This window comes from Babylonia areolata, chromosome 23, assembly GCF_041734735.1.
Source record: "Babylonia areolata isolate BAREFJ2019XMU chromosome 23, ASM4173473v1, whole genome shotgun sequence".
In the NCBI taxonomy this organism is placed as follows: domain Eukaryota; kingdom Metazoa; phylum Mollusca; class Gastropoda; order Neogastropoda; family Buccinidae; genus Babylonia; species Babylonia areolata.
Genome location: NC_134898.1, coordinates 18296898 through 18320592, shown reverse-complemented (window position 1 = coordinate 18320592; position 23695 = coordinate 18296898). Strand labels below are relative to the sequence as shown.

Here is a 23695-nt window from a genome sequence, read left to right as displayed (position 1 = left end):
TAGAGTAGGCATAGTTGAGGTTCAGTTTGATGCATTTTCCGAAAAAAAATTTCTGGAGGCATCAAGTTGAGCAACTTGGTATGAGTTCTTGTCACCGTTTATATTGATTGTTATTTTCTAAGTCATGGTGGACAGGTCAGACATATTACTACGAGTTATTTTCCTTGAGTAATTCGGTCTTACATTTATGTATGTTTGCTGTCTCTCTTAGTATGACAGTCTGTCTGCCTCTATCTCTCTGTCCTCGTCTCTTTGGGTTGTTTTTTTCCATCTGTTGTTGTTGTAATTATTAATTAACTCTCTTACTCTGCCTCTCTCTTTCTCTCTCTCTGTCTCTGTCTGTCTGTCTCTCTCTCTGTACCCCTCCCCACATACACACACACACACGCGCGCGCGCGCGCGTTTTTATTGCTCCCTTTTCTTTTTCATTATTCATAATTTTACTTGCAGAAAAAAACAGTTACCTTCATGTCGTTGTATGTGCGCTAGTATTTTTTCCAGTACAAAACATCACTTTTGTAAAGGCTACACCATGCAACGCGTTCTTTTGCAGTTATTTTCTAATTTTGGACACAAATATTCTGCTATATCCTCTCCTTGGAGATTCGTCTGAAATCGATCCACACTGTGCTCAACTGATCACCACAAGTCTAGGTAAAACAGGTCTGGCACCAGCCAGCCCCATTATCAACACCTCTCTGGCCTCAGATTTCCTTTGAGGGAACATAACTAAAGATAGTAGAGGAGTTCAAGTACCTCGGCAGTATCACCTCTTGTGACGGTTCCCTCGACAAAAACAATGCCATGGTCTGCAAAGCAAGCCAAGCACACGACAGACTGCGATCCAGAGTTCTGAATTAACACAACTTCCAGCTGTCAACCAAGTTGAAAGTTACAACAGTCATTATATCTAGCCTTCTATGCGGTTTGAGACCTGGATTTTGTGCAGAAGACACATTAAGCTTCTGGAGAGCTTCCACATGCGCGGCCTGCACGCAATCCTTGGTATACGGCAACCAGAGATCTTGAACAGAGCAGCGCATCGAAGCAATCATCCTCAAAGCCCAGCTTCGTTGGCCAGGGCATGTCATCCGAATTGATGATTCCAGAATCCTCAAGCATCTCTTCCAAGGCTGACCCTGCCTTGGCAAAAGAAAGCGAGGAGGTGCCCCCCACCCCACTCCAAACGCTTCACAGACAACGCAAAGGCCAAAATTACGCGTACTGGACCCCCCTCCTTCCCCCTTGGCTCTCCCTTCCAAGCAATTGGAGGAGGTGCATAGTGTTGGACCAACTTGCGTGAACTGACAAAGTATGCACACGAAAGCGTTTGAGAAGAACCGCCGCAGCAGCATCGTCGAGACCCGCGAGAAGAGAAAGGCAACAGCAGCAATGCCCAAAGAGCCCGGACAGTTTCCCTGCCCTCACTTCGGACGTCCATGGAGAACCAAACTCGGACTCCATAGCCATATAGATATATGCGAGTCCACACCAAGCAAGACAGAATCGCATAAACGCCATTGCCGGACACAACGGACTGCCAGTAGATTATGTGTTATAATATAGTAGCAGTCTTACATTGAAGAGTCTTTGAATTATAAAAAAAGGAGTTATTTGCTTGTATTCGCATTTTAAATTTTACTTAAATTCGAAATGCTGTCCAGTCAGACTCCTTTTGCAGTCCAAAGAGGGCATTCGTGATCGGCTGGCTAGTCATTTGATTCGTAGTTCTCATTAATATCAGTATGATATTCCTCGGCACGTTCCAGAACATTGTGACCTTTTGACAGGATGTGTGTTTTGGATCATATGTGTGTTCGTGAATATATATTTAAAAAAAAACCCCCAAAAACCCACAAAGAAGCAGAGAATTCGACACATGATAGTTCGTTTGCAGGCATACGCACAGATCCACAGACAGGCACCGCGGGAGGTAGAAATATGGATCGATTTACAACCCATCTGTGCATCCCCCTCACCTTCTCTCTCTCTCTCTCTCTCTCTCTGTGCTCGCTTGCTCGTCCTCCTTATCATTCGTTGCGTCTCTGTCGGTCTCTCCGTAAAAGCACTGCCAAAAACCATTGCACGTGATGTCCGTTTTTGCAGTGGACCAGTCAATAAATCACAGTGTTTGCGCAGATTAACAGAGAAGAGGCAACCCATTATCATATGTATATGTTTTTCTCTTATCATTACAAAGTAGAACAGCTAAATAGTGATTACGGAAGTGTGTCAATTTGTCGTAACACGTGGGATATATTGGTGTTATTGTAAAGTTCTGTAAACTAAACGATAGTTTGTTTTTTTAGGCTTATTTTTTGCTTTCGCGCATAAATGTTGATATTACACATGCATGCGCACAGACAGACACACACACATGTACACACACGCACACACACAGACACACACACACATACACACACACACACATACACAGAGGTGGGGGTGGGCGGGGGGAACGTGAGGTTTGCATGAAATCAGAATCCATGTTTGTGGCTCACACGCACGCACGCACGCACACACACACACACACACACACACACACAGATGCTAGCTGCGTTCGAACACAGTGCATGCACGATTACTGCGCAGCAGCCATTGCGTGCAGACTGCGTGATAACTAGGTAAAACAGAGGAAAAACTGTTTTTATTTGGTCAGTGCGCTTGGTTCGTGCTGATTCCAAGCAACGCGCAAGAGCGAGTCAAGTGTATGATTTGGATCCATCATTTTGGTAATCATTATCTCGGACCTGACATTCAGCTTTAGCACGTTCCGTACCAGTTCTTTATTTTCTTACTTTTTAATTATCTAAAAAAACAAACAAACAAACAAAAAAAACAACAACAAAAAACAACAACAACAACAAAAAGTTGTTTCTCCAAATCTTGCACGCAAATGTATGCAAGAAGATACGGATATGTTGTAATTGTAAAGTATTGGAAGTTGATCTTCCTATCAAATTGAACACTATTAGTATTACAGAAAAAAATCTGAAATATATGATACAAGAATCCAACTTAAGTAATGTATCCAATGAGTTAATGTTAGCATCCCAGTATTGTATGCAATGTTCAGCCTATGTCGGGGAAAATATGTGTTTGACTGATTTACCACCACATGATGATTGATTTAATGTTTGGTGTCACAATTATACTGGCCGATTGGTTTGCTCTATTTTGGCCAGAATATGCAGCTAACTCCATAATAAGATGTCCTGCTATTAGTGTGCTGTCTGCTAGCCATTCAAACGTCATTTTTGCCGGACTCATTCATATTCACAATGGCCACTATTTTCTGAGATAAATCGATTAACTAGTTGGTCTGTCTTTGCCAAACTGTTATGCATTTGAAATGTAATATTTGTATGCTTGTTGTTTTGTGCGGCTTTCTGGGTCGTTTTTGAGTCAAAATTGATCTCATTTACATCTTGTGCTTCATATCTTGCGTTTGATTTGACGTTTTGTATCGTCATAATTAAGTCATACAATGCACACTATTTCTGGGAAGGAGTGGAGAAGAAATGATAATGATAGTAAGAATAATTATTGTTATAAAAGAAGCCTAAACAAATATTGATAAATAAATACACGACAAATAAATAAGTGAAACATGCAAGAAGCTAGGAGATGTCTGTTACGAAGAGCTGTCTGCGTTTTGTTTATGTTTTGTTCATGAAAATAGAAATTCCCGTTTTCTGAATGAATAATGACGGGTACAAGAGCCGAGTGATTAAACCGTTGGACTTTCAATCTGAGGGTCCCGGGTTCGAATCTCGGTAACGGCGCCTGGTGGGTGAAGGGTGGAGATTTTTACGATCGCCCAGGTCAACATAATTATGTGCAGACCTGCTAGTGCCTGAACCCCGTCGTGTGTATACGCACGCAGAAGATCAAATTCGCACGTGAAAGATCCTGTTATCCATGTCAGCGTTCGGTGAGTTACGGAAACAACAACATACCCAACATACCCAGCATGCACAGCCCCTTAAACAGGAATATGGCTGTGTACATGGCGGGGTAAATAAACAAAATAGTCATACACATAAAATGTTACATATGTTACATGTGATGTCTGTATGCGTAGTTGTGTGCGTGACTGGAACTTGATTGAATGACACAGGGAACGAATGATTAGCACCCAATGGCAGCTTGTTGTGCAAATGACTCCGTGTTTGCAAAGCGCTTAGAGCTTGCATATAATTAACATCATCATCAATCGTTGCTGGAGTTTCCGCGTTAACTGGTTGAGTGAACTGCACAAATCTCCAGAATGCTGGACGGGAACGCTGTCCTGAATGCGTGGGGGGAACACGCGGCAGTCGTTATCATGAAAGATTCATGAAAATGTCTGGCCCTGTTTTTTGGAATGATGTCACGGAGCAGACGACTGAGGCAGTAAACGTACAGTGGAAATTAGCAGGCAGGAATTTAAAACCTTCACTTCAGAACAAGGTCGGAGCCATTGCCTATCGATCAGAATGCAGAATAACAGTTGACTTTCAGAGTGGTCTTGTCGAAGGTGTAATTAGAAAGGTTGAAAGTAAACTGGGGAATGTCTAATTGTGTTTTCTTTTATTAAAAGACAGAGGTGCGCAGATTTTCTGCTCGGTGGAAATAAAGAGCTTGTCTCTCTTACGTCCTCACCTCCCTTTCTCTCCATGTGTGTGTGTGTGTGTGTGTGTGTGTGTGTGTGTGTGTGTGTGTATTTGCGCGTACGATCGATGCGGGTGAGTGAACGATAAAGACACGAAAGAGAGACAAGAATGGAGAACATAAACCAACTTGAACTTGCTATGTCAGTATCTGGTTGACTTTGCATGTCGACAAGGTTCACCTGTCCGCGCGAGTGAAAACTCGATGTTAAATCTGTTGTCTTCTGTGTCCGGAAGAAAAGAAGATTAATCTCGTTAAAGGAACATAATTAATCTCGTTAAACGAACATCTCATTCCATGTGCATTAACTAGTTGCCTTTGAACTGTCTTGCGCAGGATCTTCGTGCTGGCTCTGATCAGGGGGCTTATCGATTTTGACGACCGGTATGACTGTACGGTGGATCTGCGCGATCACATTTTTGGCTACATCATCATTCTTGGGGTCTGCGTTGTCATGGAGATCGCCGTGGCCTGGGTCAGCCTACGAGGAACCATCCTCAGCCCGGAACCCCGAAGGTACATGGAATACCTGCTCTACGTCCGCCTTGGTGAGTGGCCATAGTATGTCTGTCTGTCAAAGTCAAACGTCAGCATTTCATTGTCGGATGATACATTGAATAAGCAATAGCTGTTTTTTAATTGTTTTTATTTGTTTTATTATTTAACATCTACCTGTCTACTTGTCTATCTGTCTCTCTTTCTGTGGGTGCATTTGTTTATCTTTTGTGAATGTCCGTGTCTGCGTGCATGCTTGTTTTTTTTGTCGTGCCTCTCTGTCTGTCTGTCTGTCTCTCAAGGAAATAACTTTCTTTTTGTTTTGTTTCAATATTTGCTACTCCTTTATTCTAATGTCTTGGTGTGCAGTGAAGGTATATGGACACATTCATCCATGCCATAGGGACGTCATGGCCAATGGCATTCAAGTGTTAAAGCGTGTCAAGTCTCTCTCTCACTCACTCTCTCTGTCTCTGTCTCTCACTTTGTCTGTCTCTTTGTCTCTCACTTTTTCTATGCGGCGCGCGCGACTCGGTGTGTGAATGTGTGGCGTTTTTCTGTCTGTTTATTTCGCTCTGTGTAGGTCATTTTTATTTCAGTGCTTGGTCGGTATATGACGTAGATATCAAGTTTGTTACCATGACATGACCTGAGTTATCCAAAGTGTACATGCCCAGCGCAGTTCGACCGAGAATGATATTGAACATGGCTGAATGTACAAGTTTGAATGAAATTCCTTCCTCTTCGACATGCGATTGGTATTTTATCAGTCTGGCCAATCTTTCTGCTTAACCGTGTTCCTATTCAAATGCGTAGTTTTATAAGCAACGACCTTCCCTTATTTTGCTGAAGGTTTGCTGAAGCCATGAGCAATTCCAGACGTCTTCCCTACACTGTGTAGGTATAATGATATATATATTTCTGGCACGAATTTGCTGATGCCCTTAAGCCCGTCCCCGCCACACTCCTTCCCTCTCCTCAACCCCCCTCCCCCACCATTTTCCACGCAAATTTCCATGCTTTTTTTTTTTATACTGGTTTGCTTACATCTGTAGGCAGTAAAATACGAATATATCACTATATCACTGTCATCTGCATGTATTCATTACGATTCTTTCTCCGATGTTTATCACGCCTGCATGTCTCCACAATCAGCCTTACGACGAGTTTTGATCCTTTTAGAACTTTAAACAAACGTAATGAAAAGAAATAGCTAGCGGCCTTGGTTGTCTGTACATATTAATTTGTGAACATATGCTGTAAAGTTCATATTTTTGTTGTCTAATTCATTTGTTTTAGTTAATTTCTTGTTGATTAAACAATTTTACATGCGAAAGTTTCAGTGCCGACACATGTGATGACTTTGTTTGTCACCAAAATATTTTCAGACAGAAAAAAATCAAAAGTGGTTATTTTGTACCAGATTCTGCTCATCTGCCCATATACAATTTTTGTTTTGAAACCATTTACTATTCGACAGCTCATCTTTTCATCAGAATTCTGTCCTGGCTCTGGAATGGTATAGTTATATCTACCTGTCTATCTATCTATCGACAATTTGTGGGTTCCCTCTAGCTCTCTCGCTCTCTTGAGTGAGTGCATTTGTGTGTGTGTGTGTGTGTGTGTGTGTGTGTGTGTGTGAGCTGGTAGGATGGTGTTTGATTGCAGTGTGTGTTTTTTCCCATGCTTTTTTTGTTTGTGTTTTTGTTTTTGGGTGGAGTGGCTGTGATTTGGTGGGATAATCGGAAAATACTGATGTATTTTGATTGTGTATTGATTTTTTTTCTCCCTTTTACTCTTTTTCGCTTCCTTAGTTTTACTCCCTCTTTAGGGCGAGGGCTGGATGTGAAAATAGCATGTTAATTGCTTATCTATTACCCTCGATAATAAAGATTTTGTCTTGTCTTGTCTTGTCTATCTGTCTGTCTATGATATCTACATCAGTTGTGACACCAAGACTTTCTAAATTATTCTGATTCACTCTTTGCTGTATAGACATTGTCTGTTTTTCAGACAGTGAATCTTCAGTTGCCGTTTGAAATTGAAATTACACCAGAACGTAAAGTGCACATCGCTTTAGAATTTTATTTGTTTTATTTAACATTGCTCTGGTTGGATCCTTGACCACATCAACATTCAGGACAATGACGTTTTGGTTCTATGGCTGAAAACTAAAGTGCCCCTCACCTTTCTTTCTTACACAACTTAATATCCGAAATTTGTCAGACGTAAGATCTAGCTGACAAATGCAATATACAAATTATACAATTCGCCGTATATCGCACTAAGTGCAGCAATATAAAATGTCTGCATAAACATTTTATATCACAATTGATTCGACGTATTCATCATCGGCTGTTTTTTCGTTTGCAAAGTAGTAAACATATTCAAAATATCTAATGTGATTTTGTTACAACTATGATTCGACAAAATTTGACTTTTTGTTGGCGTTTTAGTTTTGAACAATCTGTACGGATGTTCATAACCAAACGGGAACAGGTGACGACACTTATTCAGTTATGATTATATGATTATTTCTTTTATTTGAAATCTTGTCATCAAGAAGGCTTTATGTTGTTTATGCTGTTTCACATGTCCACCCTTTAAAATGTATCATTGCCTTTTTATTATTAAAGAAAAAAAACAAAAACAAACATATGTTGCTGAGTTAGAAGAACTTTTCAGCCTCTTGAATGTTCATTTTTATCGACACATGCTGAGAAACTGGCCATAGAAAAAAACAGCAACATAAACTCTTCACGTATGCTCATTCTTGACATTTGGGAAATATAACCGAGATAACGTGGTAATACAATGGAGATACCGTGCTATGTTGCAGGTCTGGGTTTCGTGGAGTTGGCGTGGCTGATAGTGGGAGCTGTGTGGTCTGGCAGACATTACACAACCTGTAGGCCGGAGACCGCCAAGAAAGCGCTCCTAGGTGAGAACCTTTCATCTGGTGTCTGAAGATAGGGACCGTGCAGTCATGAGCGTGTTTCCGAATAGCGATTTCTCTCATCATCGTTTTCAGCTTCACACTGTTTTTCGTTTGCGCTTCTGTTTTTTGTTTAAAACCAGTTCCACCACTAACGACCTGTTGTTGTCACAGAATAATCAAAATAACATAAAACCGTCGATCCACCACTTATGACCTGTTGTTGTAACAGAGTTATCAAAATAACATAAAACCGTCTGGGCTTTTGTGTGTGTGTGTGTGTGTTGTTGTTGGTGTTGTTGGTGTGTGTGTGTGTGCATGCATGCATGCGTGCATGCGTTCTTGCTTTGACCATTGGAGAGTTGAGAGAACCAGGGTTAAATGAAATCACTATTTAGTATGCTTATTTTGGTTTTGATTTTTAGTGCACTAATTTCGTATGTATTTCCCGCCCCATGTTTTTCCCTAACTTCATAAAATGCATACTTGTTGAGCGGGAAACAAAGAAATTTGGCCAATGTATTTCAGTTTTATTGGTGTGTAAAGTTAAGGTGTGTGTGTGTGTGTGTGTGTGTGTGTGTGTGTGTGTGTGTGTGTGTGTGAGAGAGAGAGAGAGAGAGAGAGAGAGAGAGAGAGAGAGATCATTTCTCGTGTGCATCCATTCATGCATGTATCCAGTTGTATGTGCATTCATATGATTGTTCATGTGGGCATGCATGCATGATTTGTCTATTTTGCATTTCTTGTAAGACACAGAGACGGAGACAGAAAGACAGAGAGTGACTATAAAGAAACAGATGTACACAGAGAAACACAGAAAGAGAGATAGAAAAAGAGATATGGATAAAAATATAGGGTAATAGGCTAGGCTTGAAGCTAGAGTAAGTGAAAAAAACAGACATAAAGAGACAGAGAGAGAGAAAGACACTGATGGACAGAAACAATATGTACAGGAGCAGACTGGCAAGCAAACAGTTATGTAATGAATTCATACACACACACACACACACACACACGCGCGCGCGCGCACACTCACTCACTCTCTCTCTCAGAGACAGAGAAAAAGAGGTGCAGTACCGAGGCACAAACACATTCACTAAGATTCAAACAGCCGTTAACAATCTTGTGCTGAGAGCAATGCCAGGTTCTGGCAATGGCGTGTTCTGGTAATAACTGGCTGTATGAACATGTCGTGAACAGCGCTTAGTGGGTTTGTGTGAGCAGTAGGTCGTGACAATGATGGGGTTATTTGAACAATGGATCATGACGCTGATAAATGGGTTTGTATGAACAAGAGTTCTTAGCAATCATGGGCCGCATAAAAAAAGAATTCCTAGCACTAATGGACTGTATAAGCAAAATATAATAGCTGTATCAACAAATGGTCGCATATAATGGGTTCTTTGAACAAGCGTTCATATAGGGTTCATAAAGGGTTGTATGAACAAGAGGTCGTGGCATTAATAATCTGTATGAACAAAAAGTCATGGCAACAATGGGCTGTATGAACAGAGGTCGTGGCAACAATGGGCTGTATGAACAGAGGTCGTGGCAACAATGGGCTGTATGAACAGAGGTCGTGGCAACAATGGGCTGTGTGAACAGAGGTCGTGGCAGCAAGATCGTGGCAACAATGGGCTGTATGAACAGAGGTCGTGGCAACAATGGGCTGTATGAACAGAGGTCGTGGCAACAATGGGCTGTATGAACAGAGGTCATGGCATTAATGAGCTGTATGAACGAAAGGTCGTGGCAACAATGGGCTGTATGAATAGAGGTCCTGGCAATAATGGGTTCTTGGAACAAGAGTTCGGATCGATAATGGCTCGATTAACAAGAGGTCGTTACAATAATGGGCTGTAAGAAGAAGCGGTGGTGATAATAATGGCTCCATGAACAAGAGGTCGTGGCAATAATGGGCTGTACGATGAAAAGGTCGTGACAATAATGGGCTCTATGAATAAGAGGTCATGGCAACAGTGGGCTTTATGAACAAGAGGTTGTGGCAACAGTGGGCTCTACAAACAAGAGGTTGTGGCAACAGTGGGCTCTACAAACAAGAGGTCGTGGCAACAGTGGGCTCTACGAACAAGAGGTTGTGGCAATAATGGGGTCTATGAACAAGAAGTTGCGGTAATAATAAGACTTACTGACTTACTACCCAGTATACGGAAGAACCGCCATTGACTGTTTTGGGCCAGTGTCGTTGGAATGTTCTGCGCCATGTGTTCTTTCCCATTCCGCTCTTCCTTCTGGTGAAGGGCTGTTTGAACAAGAGGGTTTATCAATAATAGCTCTTTTGAACAAGATGTTTTGGTAGTATAAGGTTGTTAGAACAAGAGGTCGTGGCAGTGATAGGAAGTCGTGGCAATAGTATGTTTGAACAAAAGGTCGTGGCCATAATAGCAGGTTGTTTGAACAAAAGGTCGTGCAGTAATAGAGTATATGAATGACAGGTCGTGGGTTGAGAGAGAGGGAGAGAGAGAGAGAGAGAGAGAGAGAGGGAGAGAGAGAGAAGGGATGAGGGGGTGCTTAGTGGGCCTTGTTGCTGCTGTCCCTCTTCTCCTTACCCTCGCTATTCCAGACTGAATATCATTCGGAAAGCAACAGACTTGGTGTTTGGAGACTTCTCATTTCCACCTATATCGGTGGAACTTTTTTTTACGACTCATCTTCTTTGAAGCCTTCAGACGGATCGATGGTGGTGAGCACCATCCAGAGACCCCCAAGTCACTTGATTGCCCTTGTCTCTCCCTTGCAAAACCATAAGTCATCTGTGTTCTGCTCTTGGTCCTTAGGTGTCTGTACTGGAGAGAGAGAGAGAGAGAGAGAGAGAGAGAGAGAGAGAGAGAGAGAGAGAGAGAGAGAGAGAGATTCAGATTCAGATTCAGATTATTTATTCATTAATAGGCCTAGGCCCCTTATGAAGGGGTAAGTGACAATATAAGTAATAACAAACAAAATGAAAATATATAACCAACCATAATACATACACACATTACATAAACGCTGCAATGAAGTACAGCATCTTAAGATGTCACGATATCCCGAAATTTAAATGCCTGGTGTAAAAACAGTGCCAGATTCCATATATCAGCATGTCTCGTGGATGACAATAATAAACTCAGTTTGAATAAACATGGCTGTCGATAGTACTTAGGTGGTATATATTTTTCTCTAATTCTACAAAGAGCTGGACAACGAAAAACAAAATGTACCTCGTCTTCTTTGTCTTCTTTACATAGTGGGCAAATTAAATCATTGTCAGTAAAATCTCTGTATCTATAGTAATGTGTAGCTAAGTCTGACACGCCTAACCTAAATCTTGTTGTTACATACTTCAAATACATGTCCATGTTACATACCAAGTACTGTTTAACATCATGCGAATGTCCAAAAGTTCTATAGAAGCTAAATCTTTCACTGTTTTGAATATGGTAATTCCAGTCCTGCCATCTACAATCAATCAAGCGTTGCCGGAAAAGTCTTACAAACTGATTTATACTACCAACACCTTGATTCAACCATACATCACCAAATCCATATCTAAGTAAACAAATACGTACATCTGTGACCCAATTTCTCTTTCCCCTAATATCTAACTCATACAACATTTTGTAAGCTCTATAAGGTATTCTATAATCTTCCATTTGTAACAACTTAAGCCAATAACGTATACACTGTATAGCAGAGTTAATATATATCGGATGTCTATTTGTTTCACCATAAACAAGATCATTAGGTGTACGCAGATCTACGCCTAGAAATTTCTTCAACGCAAACAAATGCACAGATTCACATTCCAACGCGGCTTTATGCAGACCCCATAATTCAGAACCATATTGCATGACGGGTTGTACCTGAGCATCAAAAATTTTCAAAAACAATTGTAGAGAAGTGTTATTTAACGAAGATAATCTTTTTATAACACACAATAAGACATTTTTGGCCCTGCTAGCAAGATCTTTACAAGCAGAAACAAAGCTCAAACGTGTAGTAAAATTTATCCCCAAATATTTATAAACATTGACAACAGGCATTGTAATACTATCATAAAACCATCTTTCCCGTGAACCTAAATATCCCCCCTTTCTAAATACAATGATATTACTCTTACACATGTTGACTTTCAGTTGAAGGGAACTTGCTGCACGTTGTAAGTTATTCAGCTGAGTCTGTAGACCAACAATAGTTTCTGACAAAAGTACAACGTCATCTGCTAATAACAAGATAAATAATTCAAATGCATCAAAAGAAAAAGTGGCACCATGTCTTCCGTTATTAATAACATCAATGGCCAGTTCATTTATGAAAAGGGAGAACAACACTGGACTGCACATCACCTTGTTTTACTCCAGCTGTACAGGCTATATAATCTGTCAGCTGTGCACCACATCTAACTCTACATTTTACGGTATCATAAATACTCCGAATACACTTATACAATTTACCTCTTATTCCATTTTTCAACAATATTGGCCATAGCAGATGTCTGTTTATGGAGTCGAAGGCTTTCTCGAAATCAATGAAGGCTACATAAAGTTTACGATTATTAGAAAATTGCTTTTGTACCAGTGCCAAAAGAGCAAACATATGATCTGTTGTTGAATATCCTTTCAAGAGAGAGAGAGAGAGAGAGAGAGAGAGAGAGAGATTCGGATGATATATTCATCAATATAATATCATATAGGCCATTGCCCCTCATGAAGGGGTACAGTATACAACATTATTAAAGAAACAAGTGCACAAGTTGCAACAATCATCAAGATTATATCATAATTCATCGTAACTTAAATGCTTCATGTAAGTAAACTGACAAATTCTTCACAATACTTTCCTTATCAGATGCCATCAACAGACTTAGCCGGAACTTATTTTGAAACTTAGATAATGCTTTTGCAGAATACTGTTCACTTAATTTACTGAAAGCAGGAGAACTTAAAATGAAGTGTATCTCATCTACACAGAGTGCAATAATTTAGAGAGAGAGAGAGAGAGAGAGAGAGAGAGCACCTCAAGCCCCAGTCTTCTGTTTTCTGCATTCGGTTCTAATGTGTTTATTCTGTTAAGCGCGTTGGGTTACGCTGCTGGTCAGGCATCTGCTTGGCAGATGTGGTATAGCGTATATGGATTTGTCCGAACGCAGTGACGCCTCCTTGAGCTACTGATATTGATACTGTGCACAGAGAGAGAGAGAGTCAGACAGATAGACAGGCAGAGACAGAGAGAAAAAGATAGAGTGATGGACAGAAAAAGACAGAGACAGAGAGAGACAGAGACAGCGAGATAGAGAGAGAGAGAGAGAGAGAGAGAGAGAGAGAGAGAGAGACGGAGAATGACACACAATCAGAGAGAAACAGAGAGAGAGAGAGAGAGAGAGCATCTTCACAAACCATAAAGACATACTGGATGACGCAGGACATACAGATAATTCATAGCCATAAAGGATCTGACATCCATGATTTCCCTGGAGAGGGGTTTATGGAGGGAGATTAGACTGGAGCCCGTGGAAGTGAAAAACAAGGCCATTTCATATGATGAACGTCAGATTTGTAGGGTACGCTGATAGGTTCATAAGTGCAGTGTTTGTGCAATGTCACAGTAACTATTGAATATCATTAATGAGTTTAAATATTTCCATTACCATGTCTGCCTGTCTCTGGCTTCCCTCTCCCTTCTTCCTTCACTCCATTCCTCCATCTCTCTTTCTCTCTTACTCCATCTGTCTGTCTGTCTGTATGTATGTGTGTGTGTGTGTGTGTGTGTGTGTGTGTGTGTGTGTGTGTGTGTGTGTATAAAAATTTAAAAAAAAATGTATGTATGTATACATTCACTCCACTCGGAGACTCCCCACCTTACTGAATAATGATAGTTGCCTTTTCTTGCCGGATTTTTTTTTTTACTCCCCCTTCATCTGTCCACGTTTTTCTGTCTTTGATCCTCAGTCTCCCCAAGTCATTCTCTCTATATCTATGTCTGTCCCTCACTGTCTCTCTCCCAGACTCTCCCCTTCTTCCCAGTCTTTTTTTCTGCCCTCCTGCCTTTCTCTGTCTCTGTCCCTCTCTGACTCATTCTCTTTCAGCCTCGCTGTCTCTGTCAAATCATTCAAGAGAGGTTTGTACTCAGTATTTCTTTTACTATACTATTTCGAATGTTGTTGTTGTTAGAGTTGTGGTGTATTGGTTTTATTATTGTTGTTCTTACTGTTGATATTTTATCAGTGCCTTTCTCTCCCTGAGTATTAAATAAACAGGGGTGAGTGCGCTAGCTCTTGCTAATTTTGTATATATTTGTGAGGAAGTATGTGTGTTTACATGTTTGTGTGGGGTGGTGGTGGTGGTGGTGGTGGTGATAATGTGGTGGAGGAGGAGAGAGCAAGCATGCGTGAGCTGCCATTGTTTTCTGTGATTGTCAGATGTGGAGTGGCTGATGATTGAATGTCATTTTGATACCCATAGCACATACCAAATTATCCTATTTGAAGTTAATAAAGAGTCTTTAAGTCTGTCTCTCTCTCTCTCTGACTAAAATGTATATCATGGTATATTTTCTTGACATGATATTCATGTGCTTGTGTTTATTAGTGTGTGTGTGTGTGTGTGTGTGTGTGTGTGTGATTCATAATTTAGTTTCGCGGTACTAATCTCTGTAGAGCGTTTTTATGGCGCATAATCATATTCACTGAAGACCGCAGACGGATTGATGGTGGTGAGCGCCGTTCAGAGCCCACCACTGGTAAATACATGGCCCGTTATGGCCACTGGACTGCCATTGTCTTTGCCAACACCACCAGTCTTCTTCTTCTTTTTTTTTTTTTTTTTTTTTTTGCACTCCATCCAGATGTGATACTGCTACTGCTAGGACTACTGCTGCTGCTGCTGCTGCTGCTACTACTACTACTACTACTACTACTACTACTACTCTACTCCTCACACACACACACACATACTTACATTCGCACGCACGCACGCACGCACGCACGCACGCACACACACACACACACACACACACACACACACACACACACACACACACACACACACACACACACACACACACACACAGGAGAGAGTGCAAAGGGAGACAGAGAGTGCACAAAATACTGACGTACTTGATGACAGTGTATGCAGATAACTGTGGTATTCATTGCTGATACTTTCCTTCGAGAGGGTTGTGAGGGAATCTAGAATACATTGTATAGATGTGAAAAACCAGTTTCTGATGATTTTAGAAAAGTAGTAGCTGAATATAGTAGGATTTCATGTTTCTCATGTTTGCTAACAGTGTGGTTGTACAATTTTTGTTTCATCACAAAAATCAGAGGTATTGTGTTTCATTTTTCATATAATTTAACAATCATTTACCAATCTATGCTTGATTTTTGTTTGTTTTTGATTGTTTTGTTCAATATACCCCAATCCCTCTTTCATTCCCCCATGCTTCCCTTCCTATCTCTATTTCCATCTCTTGGTGTGTGTGTGTGTGTGTGTGTGTGTGTGTGTGTGTGTGTGTGTGTGTACACCGTGTGTGTGTGTGTGTGTACACCGTGTGTGTGTGTGTGTGTGTGTGTGTGTGTGTGTGTGTGTGGTGTGTGTGTGTGTGTGTGTGTGTGTGTGGTGTGTGTGTGTGTGTGTACACCGTGTGTGTGTGTGTGTGTGTGTGTGTGTGACTGTTACTTCTGTCTGCCTTCCTCTCTCCCTGTGCCTCTGTCTCTCTGTCTTCGTCTGTCTCTGTCTGTCTGTGTCTCTCTCTGTCTGTGCTTAACTGAATGTTTGTTCCGTCTGCACCATTCAGTCCATGTTTGCACGTCTCCATCATAGTATTGTTTTTGGGTTGATAGTATCAGCGATGAAATTTCGTGTTTGTAGAATGTCCACCAATCTTGCTACAACGTTTTTATGGCTCATCTTCGTTGAAGCCTGCAGACGGATCGATAGTGGCGAGCACCATTCAAAGCCCACGAGTTGGGGTGTACAGGACTTGAGACAGCCGCGTGATTGCCATTGTCTTTTCCTTCCAACACCACCAGTCTTTGTTCTGTGCTTCGTGCTGATGTATTTGTTCCAGGGAGAAGAAGGGGGAGGAAAGAGGGAAATGGAGAGAGAGAGAGAGAGAGAGAGAGAGAGAGAGAGAATATACTTTGTCTTTTCCTTCCAACACCACCAGTCTTTGTTCTGTGCTTCGTGCTGATGTATTTGTTCCAGGGAGAAAGAGAGGGGGAGGAAAGAGGGAAATAGAGAGAGAGAGAGAGAGAGGTATCCATCAGGCAAAGAACAACAACAATACAACAACAACAACACTGGAAACATTCAAAGATACTTAATCTAAAGCAACAACTCGTGAATAACAGAACAACACAAATATTTGTTGAACGTCTAACATGTAAAAAAAACCCTCATCCTATGTGAATCACCATTCATCCTTTTCTCAGTATCTGAAATTGCCCCCTTGTTAGCCATGCTTTCTTGCATTCCCACACTTTCTCTCACTTTGAGATAAAGCGTGGAGGGCGCCCCCACAGTTTCTCTCACTTGACGAGAAAGCGTGGGTTTGCGAGAAAACGTGGTCGTTCCCCTTGGTCGTTCCCCTCCATGCTTTTTCTCAACTGTGAGAAAGCTCCCCCACTCTTTCTTGCAATGTGTGAGAGAGCATGGGTAGTCCCCCTTATTAAAAAAAAGAAGAAGAAATAAAACGTTTCCTTTGTCATATAAGTTGATTTCTTGTCTTTTCCCCAACACAAATTTTAGAGAATAACTGGAGAGAAAAATAAAAGAGAAAGAAGTCGAAGACAACAGCAATGATGACAATGATAATGGCGTTAGCGAAGACATCGACGGTGATGATGCCAAGACTTGCACCTATTTATTACATTTCACATGAGGCGGGTCATAGACTTCAACACTGGAATTACAATAGACAACAAAATTATGGCAATGTGTATAACTCAAACATAAACATATAGATGGCTCTTACCTGTAGAGGGAATTCCATTGGTCCTACATTTGCTGTCTTCCAATGTTCAAATCCCCTTCAGATAAACCAGATCAATTCCTTCATTCTTTTGGTTTGAGACAAATTTACGGAATTAAGTAATTTGGAGCCAGCATTAATTTCAAAGCACTGCATCCACCAATAACTGTAACTGGAGAAAGCCACCTTTAGTTTTGCTGATAGCTGTAACTGGAGAAAGCTACCTCTAGCTTTGCTGATAGATTTAACTGAAGAAAGATATCTCTAGCTTTGCTGATAGCTGTAACTGGAGAAAGATAATTCTAGCTTTGCTGATAGCTGTAACTGGAGAAAGATATCTCTAGCTTTGCTGATAGCTGTAACTGGAGAAAGCTACCTCTAGCTTTGCTGATAGCGAGGTAAAATATAGTTGAGAGGATTGGGGTGGGGATGTCTGTTGTAATTGTAACAACAACAACAACATAATAATAATAATAATGGTATTTATATAGCGCTGAATGTTGTGCAGAGACCAAAGCGCTTTCGCACCAGCCATTCACACGCATGCATAACTCTAAAACTGGAGAAACTGAAGACAAGGAAGAGGCAGGGAAGGGAGGCTATTTTGGGAAGAGGTGGGTTTTAAGGCCAGACTTGAAAGAGCTGAGTGTGGAGACTTGACGAAGCGAAAGAGGAAGTTCATTCCAATTGCAATGCCCAGAGACAGCGAAAGAACGGCGGCCAACAGTCGAGTGTTTGAATCTGGGTATGCGAAAACAGAGTGGATCCGACGCCGATCGTAGTGAGCGAGATGGAGTGTAGAGGTGAAGGCAGCTGCAGAGATAGGAAGGGGCAGATTTGTGAATACATTTATAACATTGAGTGCTGATCTTGTACTTTATTCTGTGTGAGACTGGGAGCCAGTGGAGATGTTGCAAAAGAGGAGTTATGTCCTCAGATCTTTTCTTTCTGAGGACGAGTCGGGCAGCAGTTTTGTATGCGCTGAAGAGACTGAATGGATGAAGCAGGCAAACCAGACAATAGAGAGTTACAGTAGTCAAGGCGAGAGAGAATGAGAGAAACGATGACAAGTCTAGATGTTGCATCAATGGACAGATATTTCCGGATGGAACTGATGCGCCGCAATTGACAGTAGCAGGATTGACATGTCAGATTGATAAATTTTTGCATGGACAGTGTGTTGTCAAGGACAAAGCCAAGGTTCCTGACTGAACTGGAAAGAGGGATGGATGTTCTGCCAAGTTTGATTGTGTCAGTTGTAATGGAAGATAATTTTTGTTTGGTTTGGTTCCTATGATCATTGCTTCAGTTTTGCCCGCATTCAATTGTAACTTATTTAGAGTCATCCAGTTTTGAATGTCCAAGAAACACTACGTGGATGTTTCTTGCAAGAGTGACGACAATTTTTCGGGGGCATCACTCTTCTGGAGTTGAGTGTCATCAGCAAAAGAATGATGACTGACATTATGGCGGTTGATGATTTCAGCGAGAGGAGCAGTATACAGTGTGAAGAGCACTGGGCCTAAAACAGATCCCTGTGGGACTCCATGTTCGATTTTAACGGGTTCAGACTGGAAATTATCAACAATGACAGACTGGAATCGATCAGTGAGATAAGTTTTGAACCAGTTTAGAACAGTGCCGTTGATACTAAATGTAAAATGAAGACGGGAAAGAAGGATTGAATGGTCTATCGTATCAAAGGCAGCTGACAAGTCGAGAAGAGTGATAAGGGAGATCTGTCCTGAGTCGGACGCTAGCAGTAGGTTTTCAGGATGTGGAGGAGAGTGGTTTCGGTACTGTGGTCAGCACGATATGCAGACTGAAATGGGTGGATGAGATTGTTGAAACAAAGGTGGTTGTTGAGCTGCTTCAGGACAGCTTTTTCAAGGAGTTTGCACAGGAATGGAAGATTAGAAACTGGCCGGTAGTTTTTTTTCAAAATGTTTGCATCAGGGTGGGATTTCTTCAGAAGAGGCCGGACGATTGCACTTTTGAAAGTGGATGGAAGCGTTCCAGTGAGAAGGGATGAGTTGACAATACTGGTGATTGTTGGGAGAAGCTGTGAGACACATTTGGAAAAGACAGAGGCTGGTATAGGATCGAGCTCACAGGATTTTATTGTCATTTCTTTCAGGATTTCATGGATTTCTGTTTCAGTCAGTGGATTAAAGGAATGGAGAGGAGTGCCGTTGAATTGAGGATCAGTATGAGCAGGTTGGGAGGGCATTTGGTCTAAATGGTACGAATATTTTGGACTTTGTCGAAAAAGAAAGAGGAGAAGACATTGGTGAGTTTATATGAAGTGTAGGCAGAAGGAAGAGGAGTCTTTTTTGCAGTACCAAGAAGATTTGACATGATAGAGTAAAGAGATTTGGTGGATGTGGCATCGAGAACTTGAGAAGAAAAGAAGTTTGTCTTCGCTGATGAGATCATATGTTTGACTTTATTTGTTTTCGGAAGACTTGATAGTGGACTTTCAGTTTTGTTGATCACCATCACCGTTCCAATTGGCGACGTTTGCGTTTTGCAAGTCGAATGTCTTGTGTGTGCCATGGGGCGGAAGGTCTATCAGGGAGCATGCGGGTAGTGGGTGTTGCATGTTCATCCAGCACTTGAGAGAGGGCAATGTTGTAATGTGCAGAGACGTCGGTGTGGGAAGAATTTTTGGAAATGCGTTCAGCAGCTTGAGAAGAAAAAGTGTTAATGTTGATGGATTTAAGGTTGCGACTAGTAATGGATTTTTTGGTACTGGTAGGTTTTGAAATATTAAGCAAGAATATGACAGCAGAATGGTCGGAAGAGAGTTCTTCAGTTACAGTCACTGTGTTGGTTCTGTAACGAGCTGAGAGATAGAATGATTGGACAGAGATATACATAGGCGTTTGACATCAGTGGAAGTTTGGTTGTCGAAATGAAAACTGAAGTCTCCGAGGATGATAAGTTTGCCAGAACGAAGGTTGTAGTAATTAAGTAATTTTCGGAACTCATCGTGAAACAGAGAAGACGTTAGGTTGTTTTTACGAGTAGGAGGAGGACGATAGAGACAACAGAAGATGATTGAGTGGCCGGGAACACTGAGAGTTACTTCGGGCATTTCAAAAGTGTCATGTAGAAAGACGTGGTTATGGGAGAAGGAAAGGGAAGACTCCAAGATGTCTCTATAGACGATGGCGAGACAGTCAAGGAAGTGACTTCGTTTTGTATCCAGGGGAGGTCAGTTGTTTATGTTTGGGTTCGTGACCTTGTAATTTTAACCAGGTTTCGGTAAGAAATACGATATCAAAGTTATTTTCAAAAATATAATCCGAAATATAGTCAGTCTTTTGATCGGGGTAGACAGATTGAGCATTGAACAGGCAGGCATGAAAGAGGTCAGAGGCAGGCTGAGAGAAATTTAATGGTGAAGCAGGTGAGTCAGACAGACAGGCAAGGGAAGGAGACGATGGTGACTGAGCAGTGGAGGACAGTGAGAAGGAAGAAAGGTCCGGGAGTTGAGACATGTGTGGGAGGAGTAGGAAGCAAACCAGAACCAATCACGGGAGATACACCACATTTTGGAAAAGCGTCAGAGAGGACAGTGTCACGAGAAGTAAAGGAGTCAGCTTGAACATGAATGTTGAAGTTGTCGGTGACAGTCACAGGAACAGCAGTTATGACATCAGAGAGGACGATCAGTGCAGGGGACAGAGCCCCTCAATCGGCGAAGTCTGCCCGCTCTGGTTCCTCTTTTTGTCTTTGCTCTGCCGATGCCCAAGCTGATGATGCACTGCGTTGTGTCATCGTGTAGTCGGAATTGTTTATGCCGTGATATATTTGACAGCAACGCTCTGATGTAATTGACGTTCACCATGGTGACAGTAGCAGTGCGAGAGCAGAGGTTGGCTGGTAAGAGAGGCTGGGCACGTGAAAAACTTGCGCAAAGGCGGAGTATCGTTGGCAGGACGAAAATGGTCGCTGATGCGATAACGAAGGAAAGGTGAGTAGCATTCATTTATCTCAGTTTGCAAATCAAAACACTGACATGACATATATCATTTATCAAACTGTTCCAAAAAGCAAATAAATATGATAAAACTGTTCCGATCTTAGGTGTCTTGGAAAAACAACGTACACACACATATAAAAAGGCAGAGGCAGCCAGTGGGCGCAAGGGCAGGTTACTCTCCAATCATCATTTAGGCTTGTTTGCTTTCAGTTTTGGATCGATTTCAGAGACGGCAGGATGCGTGGAATATGGAGCTGATACATTATCCATGCCACTAGGGGCAACCCTAACATGGTTCTGATGTTGAAAGAATCATCTGCATCGGGAACGTGTATTGTCAGAAATAAAACAGAAACACAGAGGCATGGTCTTCATATAGTATACGACTCACGTGCGATACCAGCTTAATCCAGTAGAACAGAGACAAGGTCATTGCAAAGCAGATCATCATATTGCAGTAAGTAAAACAGTTTGCATCGCATATTGTTCTGACCTTGACCTTTGATCCCTGACATTCTCTTTCGAATTGAGTATGATGAAAATTAGACCGCCAAGACAGGCTGGACTCATTTTGTCAGCATAGAAAAAATAGAACTCGTTCTGGTCTCACAGTCTCAACATACTTGACCTTACTTTGTGCAAAAACAGTAGCCAAGTGTAGTCTTCCACAGGTCGTGACTTTAATCAGATGTTATTCCTTAATGAAGTAACAGATACACGGGTGTATTCAAATGTATCGAAGGAGGAGAAGAAGCAGTTTCCCAGCCTTCCTCATTCTCTCTCTGTGCATGTCTGTCTTCCTCCTTCAACACTGCCTCTCTCTCTCGTCTTTATCTTTCTCGCTCACGCTCTGTCTGTTCCAACCCCTCTATCCCCTTTCTCCCCCCACCTTTCTACTCCTTACTCCATATCTGTTCCCTCTCTATCTCTCTTTCTTCTCCCTAACCCTCTCTCCTCATCCCCTCAGTGTATCTTTGGCACAAACACATTGGTGTGGAGTGTAGAACAAAGAAGACAATGAAAGTCCAGTGGCCGTCGGGGGCCATGTACTCTCCACTGATGGGCTCTGAAGGGTGCTCACCACCGTGGATCCGTCTGCAGGCTTCATTGAAGATAGGCGGTAAAAACGTTATTCTGAGAAAAAGTGGAAATGGGGAATCTCCCAAGTCTATGGCTTCCCAACTCAAACCACTCATCTGATGGACACAGGGAAACGCGGACTGAGTGATGATGTGGACAGAAAAGATATTAAAACAGAGAGAGAGAGAGAGAGAGAGGGGGGGGGAGGCGTGGGGAGGTCGGGGGAGGGGGGGTTGGAATGGAAGAAAGTCTGGAGGGTGGTAGAGACTCAGAGACTTGGCAACCACCACTCCTACTCCCTCCTGTATTTTTCAGTCTGTCAATCTACCCCCCCCCTTCCCCCCCACACACACACCCTGTCTCTCCTCTCTCTCTCAAACATTTTTGGGATCACAAAACTGAACTTAGATTTGTATAAACATACACACTACCTCGTTCTAGCTCTCCCTCTCTAAAAGATAATGAGAAGGGGGCGGTGTCGGGGGAGGGATGTGCAGCACACCAGGGGCCATAAAAGCGTGCAGGATGACGGAAGACAACCAAAATAAAAATGACGTTCTGACGTGTTTGATTCTTCAGGAGAAGGGTGGATGGAAAGCGAGTAATTTGACGGGAGGAAAAGCAATTTCAGATAATTAAGACAAGAATTGGCTGTTTGCATGGGATGGAATGTGTTTTATGGACTGGAAGTTTGACAAATTCAGTGTTTTTTGTTGTCACGTTACTTACGAGGTGTTGTTTAATTAAGTTTCCTTTTCTTTCTTTAGTTTTTACCTGATGGATACCGTCCATTTCCCATGACGATTTCTATCTACAATTTCTGTCTGTCACTGTTTCCCTGTCTGGCCCTGTCATTCTCTCTGTTACTCCGTCATTCCCTCTGTTTCTGTTTGTCCATCTTGTTCTGTTGCGTGTATGCCTTTCTGAATATCTGTCCTGGCCACATCAATTCACGTTTGCCTTTCTCTGTCAGATTTGTAGTTTGGGTTGGGAAGCCATAGACATAGGAGACTTCTCATTTCAGTTATTCTTGGTACAACCTTTCACGACTCATCTTCATTGAAACCTGCAGACGGATCGATGGTGGTGAGCATCTCTCAGAGCCCATCAGTGGATGGTTCATGGCCGCTTGAGGCGACTGGACTGCAATTCTCTTTCCCTCCCAACACAAGTATATCTTCTTTGTTCTATACTCCATCCTGATTTGTTCGCACCAGGGAAAGAGGGGTGTGGGGTGTGGGGGGGTTGAGGGGGGGGGGAGGATCGGGACACAGAGGTTGGAGAGAGGAGATTGAAGAAAAATGGGAAGGAGAAAAGTTGGGAGGGAGACAGAGAATTATGGTAGGATAGAGAATGTGGGAGAGATGGAGGAAAGGAGGAGAGAGATATGGGGAGATGGACACACTATAAATCAGAGAAGCGTAAAGGGTGATGGTTTGCAGGTTGGGTTCTGATGAGTTTGATTTCTCTGGAAAGGGATGGATGGAGTAGTCTGGAGAGGGGAAAAGGAAAGTCCAGAAGATGATCGTGTCAAGTATTGTGATTTAACAAGAACTGGTTGTGTCCTACAAGCA

General features: G+C 42.0%; 1 protein-coding gene across 2 annotated transcripts in view; it reads left to right on the top strand.

Moving 5' to 3' along the window:
* LOC143298182 (diacylglycerol lipase-alpha-like) overlaps positions 1-23695 on the top strand; it is a 130656-nt gene that overhangs the window by 12486 nt on the left and 94475 nt on the right. For both annotated transcript variants that reach the window (XM_076610932.1, XM_076610930.1), the window contains exons 2-3: positions 4990-5201; positions 7988-8089. In XM_076610932.1, the coding sequence (XP_076467047.1) occupies positions 4990-5201; positions 7988-8089 (314 nt within the window). The remainder of the gene's footprint in view (positions 1-4989; positions 5202-7987; positions 8090-23695) is intronic.